At 45.2% G+C, this 10960-nt stretch overlaps 2 protein-coding genes across 2 annotated transcripts in view; one reads left to right on the top strand and one right to left on the bottom strand.

The window, feature by feature from the left end:
- The first annotated feature begins 3304 nt into the window (after positions 1–3304).
- Positions 3305–7759, top strand: LOC139372722 (IQ calmodulin-binding motif-containing protein 1-like). Its single transcript, XM_071112518.1, has 13 exons — positions 3305–3596; positions 3710–3878; positions 4140–4260; positions 4338–4431; positions 4506–4605; positions 4712–4884; positions 4999–5111; positions 5178–5299; positions 5562–5704; positions 5819–5967; positions 6356–6493; positions 7020–7176; positions 7257–7759. Exons 1-13 carry the CDS (start codon positions 3491–3493, stop codon positions 7487–7489), a joined length of 1818 nt encoding a protein of 605 aa, XP_070968619.1. The 5' UTR covers positions 3305–3490; the 3' UTR covers positions 7490–7759.
- A 2109-nt stretch (positions 7760–9868) lies between these two features.
- The window catches only part of LOC139372721 (T-box transcription factor TBX19-like), a 5872-nt gene continuing 4780 nt past the window's right edge, over positions 9869–10960 (bottom strand). The window contains exons 5-8 of the mRNA XM_071112517.1: positions 10709–10767; positions 10442–10606; positions 10138–10270; positions 9869–10034 (exon numbers count right to left, since the gene is read on the bottom strand). Of these exons, the coding sequence (XP_070968618.1) occupies positions 9869–10034; positions 10138–10270; positions 10442–10606; positions 10709–10767 (523 nt within the window). The remainder of the gene's footprint in view (positions 10035–10137; positions 10271–10441; positions 10607–10708; positions 10768–10960) is intronic.

Below are 10960 nucleotides of genomic sequence, written 5' to 3'. Positions count from 1 at the left end.
GTAGCTATAACAGTGAAAGAATATCATGCTATTGTTTGAGGAGAGTGCATAATTTTGAACATAAAAAGTTAATAAACAAATTAGGCATATTTGGGCAGAAATGCAATGGCTCATTGGATTAGTCTAAAACGTTGCACATACACTGCTGCCATCTAGTGGCCAAAATATATGTTGCACCTGGACTGGAATAATACATTATGGGCTTTCTCTTGCATTTCAAAGATAATGGTAGAAAAAAAATACAGAAGAATGTTTTTTTCTTCTTTGTATTATCTTTCACCAGATCTATTGTGTTATATTCTCCTACATCCCTTACACATTTCCACAAACTTCAAAGTGTTTCCTTTCAAATGGTACCAAGAATATGCATATCCTTGCTTCAGGGCCTGAGCTACAGGCAGTTAGATTGGAGTATGTCATTTCAAGAGAAAATTGAAAAAAAAGGGGCGGATCCTTAAATAATACTTTTAAGATCAATTGGATAAAACAATTCATAAGAAGTTACACTTCCATGTGGAACTTTATTCCTCAGCATGTCTTCTCTACTTTTGGTAGCCTTAACTTCATGTTAGTTTGCAATTATAATATTGACAAAGTTCCAGTGAAACTCTCTGCAGGTCGACAGGTTTTCTTCTTATGGTCCTTCATTTATAAGGATCATTTTTCTCCACACAGATATTATACACTGCTCAAAAAAATAAATGGAACACTAAAATAACACATCCTAGATCTGAATGAATGAAATATTCTTATTAAATACTTTTTTCTTTACATAGTTTAATGTGCTGACAACAAAATCACACAAAAATGATCAATGGAAATTACATTTATCAACCCATGGAGGTCTGGATTTGGAGTCACACTCAAAATTAAAGTGGAAAACCACACTACAGGCTGATCCAACTTTGATGTAATGTCCTTAAAACAAGTCTAAATGAGGCTCAGTAGTGTGTGGCCTCCACGTGCCTGTATGACCTCCCTACAACACCTGGGCATGCTCCTGATGAGGTGGTGGATGGTCTCCTGAGGGATCTCCTCCCAGACCTGGACTAAAGCATCCGCCAACTCCTGGACAGTCTGTGGTGCAACTGTGGATGGAGCGAGACATGATGTCCCAGATGTGCTCAATTGGATTCAGGTCTGGGGAACAGGCGGGCCAGTCCATAGCATCAATGCCTTCCTCTTGCAGGAACTGCTGACACACTCCAGCCACATGAGGTTTAGCATTGTCTTGCATTAGGAGGAACCCAGGGCCAACCGCACCAGCATATGGTCTCACAAGGGGTCTGAGGATCTCATCTCGGTACCTAATGGCAGTCAGGCTACCTCTGGCGAGCACATGGAGGGCTGTGCGGCCCCCCAAAGAAATGCCACCCCACACCATGACTGACCCACCGCCAAACCGGTCATGCTGGAGGATGTTGCAGGCAGCAGAACGTTCTCCACGGCGTCTCCAGACTCTGTCACGTCTGTCACGTGCTCAGTGTGAACCTGCTTTCATCTGTGAAGAGCACAGGGCACCAGTGGTGAATTTGCCAATCTTGGTGTTCTCTGGCAAATGCCAAACGTCCTGCACGGTGTTGGGCTGTAAGCACAACCCCCACCTGTGGACGTCGGGCCCTCATACCACCCTCATGGAGTCTGTTTCTGACCGTTTGAGCCGACACATGCACATTTGTGGCCTGCTGGAGGTCATTTTGCAGGGCTCTGGCAGTGCTCCTCCTGCTCCTCCTTACACAAAGGTGGAGGTAGCGGTCCTGCTGCTGGGTTGTTGCCCTCCTACGGCCTCCTCCACGTCTCCTGATGTACTGGCCTGTCTCCTGGTAGCGCCTCCATGCTCTGGACACTACGCTGACAGACACAGCAAACCTTCTTGCCACATCTCGCATTGATGTGCCATTCTGGATGAGCTGCACTACCTGAGCCACTTGTGTGGGTTGTAGACTCCCTCTCATGCTACCACTAGAGTGAAAGCACCGCCAGCATTCAAAAGCGACCAAAACATCAGCCAGGAAGCATAGGAACTGAGAAGTGGTCTGTGGTCACCCTCTGCAGAACCACTCCTTTATTGGGGGTGTCTTGCTAATTGCCTATAAATTGTCTATTCCATTTGCACAACAGCATGTGAAATTTATTGTCAATCAGTGTTGCTTCCTAAGTGGACAGTTTGATTTCACAGAAGTGTGATTGACTTGGAGTTACATTGTGTTGTTTAAGTGTTCCCTTCATTTTTTTGAGCAGTGTACATGGAATAGTCAGGATGGATATATTGTATAAAAATACTTCTTTGTTTTTAGAATATTGGTTCCGAAATAATATCCTATTGGTGAGACAACTTGTAAACGCAGAGGGTATTTTACTTATTGTAAGGAATTCTTATCACTTTACAAGAGCCCTGTAACACCTAAAGATGTTGAAATAGTTTTAGATGCCATTCCCTCAGGTGTTGCTCTGTTATTCAGGAACGTGTCAAGACCTGACTAACCGTAAAAGGAAGCATCCTAAGATGAGTTTTTCTTTTAGTTCATCCAACAACAATAGAGCTATACAAGCCTTGTTTCCAAATTCTTTCCTTATCCAGTAATGCCTTATTGGAATGGTTTTATTGATAATGTCTGTTGGAAAAAAGTTTGGATGTTGCCACACACATACCTACTTATTAACTAAATGAAGTACGTTTCTTTTTAAATGATTCATAAATACTATCCTGCCAACCACTATATGAAGAAGTAAAAAAACATAAACCCCGAGATTGTACCTTCTGTAATGACCACCCAGAAACAGTGTTGCTTATTTTTTGGAATTGTATTCATGTAAGGAATCTGTGGCAAGACATCAGTAGATTTATCATTTATGAAGATTGTACACTCTTATGGAGAGATGTGCTGCTTGGATTCTTTATTTACAATAGAAATAAGTTGAAACAATTTTATGTAATTAATTTCCTTATTGTTTTGGCCAAATTTCATGTTCCCAAATGTAAATTTACAAACAAAACACCACATTTTATTACCCTGCAAAAAGAAATTGAACTATATTTTAAGACTATTAAATACAGTGCCAACAAAAAAGCTGTTAGAATTATAAATATGTGTGTATGCCCCTTAAGGTTCTTGTGTAATGTGATATTGTACCCCTTAGCCCCGCCCCTAGCCCAAATGTCCTTTGTATATTCTTTATAAATACTTGTGTTCCCCATGTACTTTTTGTATTGATTTGTTGTTAATAAAAAATAAATACAATTATGTATTGTAAAGAATTCATGGGAATGTGGCCCTGCTAACTGTAGTCGCAGATTAGTGACGTAGGTAGTGTTGCTGTAGAAACAAATGAAGCTTCCCCGTCAGTGCTTGTGGTAACAAGAGAGCACGAAAATAGATTTAAACTTGATCGTGTCTGGTTTCATTCGAAGAATAATGTAGCTCGTCAATTTTGTATATGGTTTTATACTTCAGATCTGGGAGCGAAAGATTACTGTAATAAACTCGCGATGAGTCTAGCTAGAAAGGACACAGACGCCGGGCTAAGGGCACTGGTCGCGAGCACAAACATTAAGCCGGAGCTGAAGGTTCCACAAGTTCTCTCAAAATTACAAGGTAAATTAGTTTAACCTTTTTACATTGAAAAACGTGTTATTTTACTTTGCTTGCACTTGTGTGTTATTCCTGATACCCAACTAACAGTCATTCCTTATTTTTCGACATTGAAGATATTCTGAATAGGATATCTGTCCAAGACGATAGAGAGTTGGGTGCGTTCAAAAACTCCTTGTTCAGCCATGGCATACTTCAATACTGCGCAGGAGACGCCCTCAAACTGAACTATGCCAAAGTTGAAGGAGGCTACGCAACTGCCACTCAGTTGGCAGAAATTCTCAGGTACGATTTTAGAATCTTGAACCACACAACCACAACAAAAAGGAATAACCAAATATGTGTTGTCTATTACTCTGCACTAAAACAAACAACCCTAGACACTACCAATGGACAATACCTACCCCAGATACTACTTCAAGGCCCTGATAGAACTGATGGGGTGGAATAATAATTGATGCAAGCAGATCTATGAATGTGGGGGTCATATATCTGTAGTAGTGATTTGACATTGATTTATTTGTGTGCATATGCAAACTCCTTTAGCTCCTGCTGTGTGGGTGTGGACATGGGCGGAGACACTGAGGCCTTCCATAGGCGGCTGCTCCCATCCGTCACAGACAGCCTGTTGTCATTGGCCAGTCGGCTGATGAACAGAGCTTTGGCGGTAAGGGACATAACGTTTTTTTGAAGTTTGGAATGTCCTCAACAAAAATATGTCTACTCACATATCTCTCTCTGCAGGGGAATGGGCAGCCTGAGATGTTTCGTTTCTTCAAGAAAGTGATGGGCTCTGTGTGTTGGCTTCTGAAAGCCCATGGTCACCTGGCCACACAAGGTGAGATCTAACGTCCAATACCAAACAGACCTCGTAGCTAACTAACGATGCCCCCCCTCTTTTCTCTCTCTTAGTCCTGCAGTCAGACCACTATGAGAGGATGTTAATGAGTGAGGAAGAGAGAGTGGGAACCGTGTGTGTGTCACTGTGGCATCAGCTTCTGACAGCTAACAGGTAGCATATCACCACGCACACACACACACACACACACACACACACACACACACACACACACACACACACACATCAATTAAATTCATTACCCGCTCTTTCTCTGTAGTGAGTTAGTAGCAGGTTTGGGAAAAGGCCCCTTGTCTGTGATTCTGGATGACGTCGTGTACCGAATGGCTCACACATCCAACCCTGTTGTGGGAGGAGCAGCAATTAGGACGCTCCTCCTGGTTGCCCGGCAACAAGAATCCGCCCTGCAGCTTATCATCCATAGGTTCAAAGGTCAGGGGGTGGGGTTTGAATATTCCCAGGTTACGATATATATTTTTTTTCATGGGTTAACTTTATATGCTTGCAAAAGCAATCTTGATGTTTTTTATGGTTTGTGTGTTGCAGGGTTGGAGGGCATGATTGGTCGAGAATGGAGGGGGCGGGGCTTCGATGAGGAAGTGGACCAACTGATAAAGCTGCTGCACAGAGAAGTCCCCAAACCAGCTGATCACACAGAGGTAAAATATAGTGTGTTTGTTGTTGTTCGTGTGTGTGTGTGCCTTACACTCTCTCTGTGTTATCAGACGTGGCCAGAGGAGTGTGTGAGAGCGGCATGCATCATCCAGGCAGCGTGGAGATCCTATCAGACCAGGAGGAGAGTGAAGAGTTTGCCCAGAGCTGTCAGATCACTGCAGAGGAGCTTCAGGTGTGTGTGTGTGTGTGTGTGTGTGGGCTTTATTTTCTCATTGATCTATGATCGTGTTTTGTATCTCTGTTTTGTATTGATGTATATTTTTTGTAATTCCAGGGCTCATCTGTAAAAGAGAAGTTGGTCTCAGCATGACTTCCTGTCAAAATAAAGGTTAAATAAGATCATAGTAATTCCAGACAGTTGTGTGTGTGTGTGTGTGTGTGTGTGTGTGTGTGTGTGTGTGTGTGTGTGTGTGTGTGTGTGTGTGTGTGTGTAGGGAGCGGCGGCGGAGGAGAGCGCAGCAGGCTCAGGCTGTGTGCTGGGAGAAGGAGCTGAGACTACAGCTGTGTGTCAGGAGACAGAGAGCCAGGAGAGAGTTCCATCAGAAACAACTACAGCTACTGCAGCTACTGCCCCCAGGTACACACACATTACCTGTTACAGCAGAGACAGAGCGGAATGATGCTCGTTTGTTTGCTTAGTTAGACCTGCCATCTACAGTCCTCGTGTGTGTGTGTGTGTGTGTGTGTGTAGGTCAGGTGCAGCAGTACCTCGGGGAGGTGGAGAGGCAGGCTGCAATACAGATCCAGAGGGTTTGGCGAGGCCACCGAGAGAGACGAAACTTCCAGCAACGGAGAAACACACACACACAGCACAGAGCTGCTGTTGTGCTGCAGAGAGCAGTATTAACACACACACACACAGCACAGAGCTGCTGTTGTCCTGCAGAGAACAGTATTAACACACACTCACAGCACAGAGCTGCTGTTGTCCTGCAGAGAGCAGTATTAACACACACACACAGCACAGAGCTGCTGTTGTCCTGCAGAGAGCAGTATTAACACACACACACAGCACAGAGCTGCTGTTGTCCTGCAGAGAGCAGTATTAACACACACACACACAGCACAGAGCTGCTGTTGTCCTGCAGAGAACAGTATTAACACACTCACATGCACTTCCAATAGACCACCCCTGTTGTAAGCAGAAGCTGAACACAGCGATCAAACAAATCTAGCATGCAGCAGCATCTGAATTCATCTTGACAGTTTTTTGTCCCTCTCCTGTTAGGTCCTTCGCTTTCTGAAGAGGCGGAGAGCTGAGAAAGCCCCTCCTTCCCTCTCCCCTTGGATTGGTCCTCGGGGTTTGACTGACAGTCGGAGGGCGGAGCTGAAGAGAGAGGTGGAGGAACATATTGCCCTGCACCCGGTGATTCTGAATATTACTTCAAGTTGTGTGTTTGGTTTTACTATCCTTGTAGGGACCAGATGTCCTCACAAGGATAGTAAAACAAGGAATATTTGGACAAGTGGGGACATTTCACTTGTCCCCACAAGGAAAAAGGCTGTTTTTAGGGTTAGGTTTCGGGTTACAGTTACAATTAGGGTTAGGGGTTAGGGAAAATAGTATTTGGTCCCCACAAGGATAGTAAAACAACTGTGTGTGTGGTGTGTAACTATCTCTCTGTGTAACGGGTCTCTCTCTGTGTGTCTGTGTAACGGGTCTCTCTCTGTGTGTCTGTGTAACGAGTGTGTATGTGTGTGTCTGTGTAACGATCTCTCTGTGTCTGTGTAACGGGTCTCTCTCTGTGTGTCTGTGTAACGAGTGTGTATGTGTGTGTAACGATCTCTGTGTGTCTGTGTAATGATCTGTGTCTGTGTAACGGGTCTCTCTCTGTGTGTCTGTGTAACGGATCTCTCTCTGTGTGTGTAACAATCTCTTTCTGTGTGTGTAGTCCTCTGTGGTGTCTCTAGAGGGCAGTAGGAAGCTCCATGCTCAGACCCAAGCCTTGCTGCTCCAGCATCTACAGGGGAGAGAGGCAGAGCTGAGAGAACACACTCACACACACGCCCTGCTGGCACAGATCAACACCGACCTGGAACTACTGCTGAGTAGGTATCACACACGCGCACACCAATCTCTCTTTCTCTCTCTTCCTCGTTCTCTCCCTTCATCCATCTTCCTCTCTTAGATGCCCCCTCACTCAGTGTCGCCACAGTAACCGACTGTGACGTGTTCAGGAGTCGCTCTGCCCCCGTAGCCGCCCGCGCCCGGCAATCCCACAATGCCTTGCTCCAGTCCGGTCGCCTGCCTTGGTGGAAGATGCTGGGAGATGGTGACATCACCTGTCCAGAATCAGAATCCGCCCACAAAGACCACCGGCTGGAGGCAGAGTTTAACTCTCTGTATTTAGGAGGAAGCTGACGACGTTGTTCCACAACAGTATTGTAACGCTGTTATAACATTGTCATAGGGCTGTTGTAATAATGTCATTATGACGTCAAACCTGCTCTGGAATTCAACCAATCATGGGTTTCAGTCTGGACCGTGGTTAGTTGAATCAGGTGTGTTACTGCAGTGGTCTTTTCATCGGTCTCTGTGTGGTTGGCCCCTTCAGGAAGAGTTTCAGTCTAAGGAATTGGAAAGCAATTTTGTGTACAGAAGTCTGCATTAAAGTTTGTACTTTTCTACTATTATGTCATTGTGTGTCCTGACTTTAGAGACTTTCAGTCATTTTGAGAAGTGGAATTTTTATTTGTTGTCCAACAACACACATACCAGTGCTGAATTTGTGTTAACAGAGTGTCCAGAGTGCCTACGCAACACCAGCAGTCATTATGTTATTACACACACCCAGAAAACACACATACCAGTGCTGAATTTGTGTTAACAGAGTGTCCAGAGTGCCTACGCAACACCAGCAGTCATTATGTTATTACACACACCCAGAAAACACACATACCAGTGCTGAATTTGTGTTAACAGAGTGTCCAGAGTGCCTACGCAACACCAGCAGTCATTATGTTATTACACACACCCAGAAAACACACATACCAGTGCTGAATTTGTGTTAACAGAGTGTCCAGAGTGCCTACGCAACACCAGCAGTCATTATGTTATTACACACACCCAGAAAACACACATACCAGTGCTGAATTTGTGTTAACAGAGTGTCCAGAGTGCCTACGCAACACCAGCAGTCATTATGTTATTACACACACCCAGAAAACACACATACCAGTGCTGAATTTGTGTTAACAGAGTGTCCAGAGTGCCTACGCAACACCAGCAGTCATTATGTTATTACACACACCCAGAAAACACACATACCAGTGCTGAATTTGTGTTAACAGAGTGTCCAGAGTGCCTACGCAACACCAGCAGTCATTATGTTATTACACACACCCAGAAAACACACATACCAGTGCTGAATTTGTGTTAACAGAGTGTCCAGAGTGCCTACGCAACTCCAGCAGTCATTATGTTATTACACACACCCAGAAAACACACATACCAGTGCTGAATTTGTGTTAACAGAGTGTCCAGAGTGCCTACGCAACACCAGCAGTCATTATGTTATTACACACACCCAGAAAACACACATACCAGTGCTGAATTTGTGTTAACAGAGTGTCCAGAGTGCCTACGCAACTCCAGCAGTCATTATGTTATTACACACACCCAGAAAACACACATACCAGAAAGATTTGATTGGCCAATGTTTATTTTCAGCGTTTTACAATGAACAGCATTTATCAGACAGAGACATTATCATAAAGCTGACAGAATGAAGACAGAGACATAATACATATTTTTCTGTACCATAGTTTCACATAGATATTTATTCTGACTCCTGCATATTGGCAGTTTGACATATCTTATTACCAGGGCCCAGAGTTAGTCTGTCAGGGCCCAGAGTTAGTCTGTCAGGGCCCAGAGTTAGTCTGTCAGGGCTGAACCACAAACATTGAAGTAAGTCATTTGAAAGCAGGCAGAGACATTTAGGGCTTGATTCAATCAGATCCACTTTGTCCAACATCCGCACAGCGGTCGTTTCGGAGGTGCCGGAGGTAGGACTGCGTTAGGAGCTGTCAAATCCACAAGCGGCTCCTGGCATTATACCTAAAGCGGACATTGCCATTGGCTGCACGGAGTGGCATGAACAGAAATCCCATGCAGCCTTGTTTCTAAGTCAGAACAGTGGAATGTGAGATGTGATCTACACCTCCATTATGATGATAGAAACTATTTGGTTGAATGTTTTTCAATGTGAGCGTCGTTATTTCTATACAGCCTCCACTTTCTCCTTCTGAACTTCTAACGCCAGTGGGACAGTGTGGCTTCGTGACAATGATCGCAAGAGCAGCTGCTCGCCGATTTGGACAGCTCCAACGCAGTTCCACCTCCAGCAAAGCCAAAACATCCGCTATGCAGGTGTCTGCTATTGCCAGTTAACACTTGATCTGATTGAATCTGGGCCTTCGTTTTTTGAGGTGCACACACACTAACACATTTGTATGGCATCACATGCACACACACGTTGGTCGCCTTCCCCTGCTCAGACGTTGCATTCATCAACCAGTGGTTCCGTGCCACGTCATCGACTGCTGTCGGGCATCAGGTTGCTATGAAATATGTGGTTAGCTGATACTTAAAATACCTTTCCAGAAGATGTAACATCTGGCAACGCCTGGGCAGAGGAACACCTATTATCTAAGATGTGTTCATTAAAGGGCTTCCAGGGCCGGGTCCCAGGGCAGTACTGATCATGCCCATGTGGGCATCGACCAATCACATAGTTTGTTAGAAGGAATGGCTGGAGACAGGTGGCCAACCGGGCCCGCCCAGCCGGACGTGATTGGGTGGCTGTGGGTGGCTCTCGCTGTTGATTGGTCCATGAAGCTGGGCGCAGGGAGAAGAGGCAGGACTCCCGTCTGTACGCCCGACCGTCCACAAACAAGGGTACTGACTGAGGACACACACCTTGCTTTATAAACAAAAACTCAGTAGATTCTAAAGAGCTATATCATGTATTATTCTACTTATTCTATATCTATGTTTTCGTGTAGTACCTGCTGCTATTGGTGGACGGGGGTGAGGAGGGTGTGGTCATGGGTAGGGCTGAGGAGGAGGGGCCGGGGGAGGAGACACTAGACCAGCCATCAGGACCCCCAGACAACACCTGTAGCCCCTCAGACAGAGAGACTGGAGGGAGGGTTGGAGATGAGGGTGACGAGGAGAGCGAGACAGAGGAGCGGAGAACGACAGGGACAAGGGAAGAGGGAAGAGGTCAGGCTGGTGTGATAGCTTACATTTTCAACTAAAGTTAAAAGAGGATTTGGAAGAGAGAGATGGAGAGATGGCGGTGTGTCTCACCAGAAGGGTGCGTGCGGTGCGGCAGGTAGGAGGGGGGGTAGGGAGCTGGCCTGGGGGGGTAGTGCTTGTACCCATGAGGGGGGGCGAGAGGCAGACCCCCGCTATAGGGGAAGCTAGGACCCCCACCTGAACACAGCGAGTCTGGGTTAGACAGAAACCAGCCACCTATGGGAAGAAGAAACACACACGGTTTAAAAGTGGATTATTGTTATTTAGTAGATTCAAATCATTCAATTTGAATCAAATTAGTCCTAAAGGCCCACTCACAGTGTTGAATTCCCATATGGCTGTCAAATGGGGACTCCAATGGACTGTTCGGGTGGTTCCTGCAAATACAATCATTCAATGATAACCTATATGAGTTCACTCTGTGAACTGGTGCGATTCAAAGAAGCAAGAGATACAGCGTTACAGTGACTAGTGTGAGACCTGTGCTAACCATGCTAATTGTGTTAGCAAATATGTGTAAACAGCTAAGGTAGTGTGTGTGTGTGTGTGTGTGTGTGTGTGTGTGTGTGT

Source organism: Oncorhynchus clarkii, chromosome 18, assembly GCF_045791955.1.
Source record: "Oncorhynchus clarkii lewisi isolate Uvic-CL-2024 chromosome 18, UVic_Ocla_1.0, whole genome shotgun sequence".
Classification (NCBI taxonomy): domain Eukaryota; kingdom Metazoa; phylum Chordata; class Actinopteri; order Salmoniformes; family Salmonidae; genus Oncorhynchus; species Oncorhynchus clarkii.
This window is presented reverse-complemented; position numbering and strand designations above follow the sequence as displayed.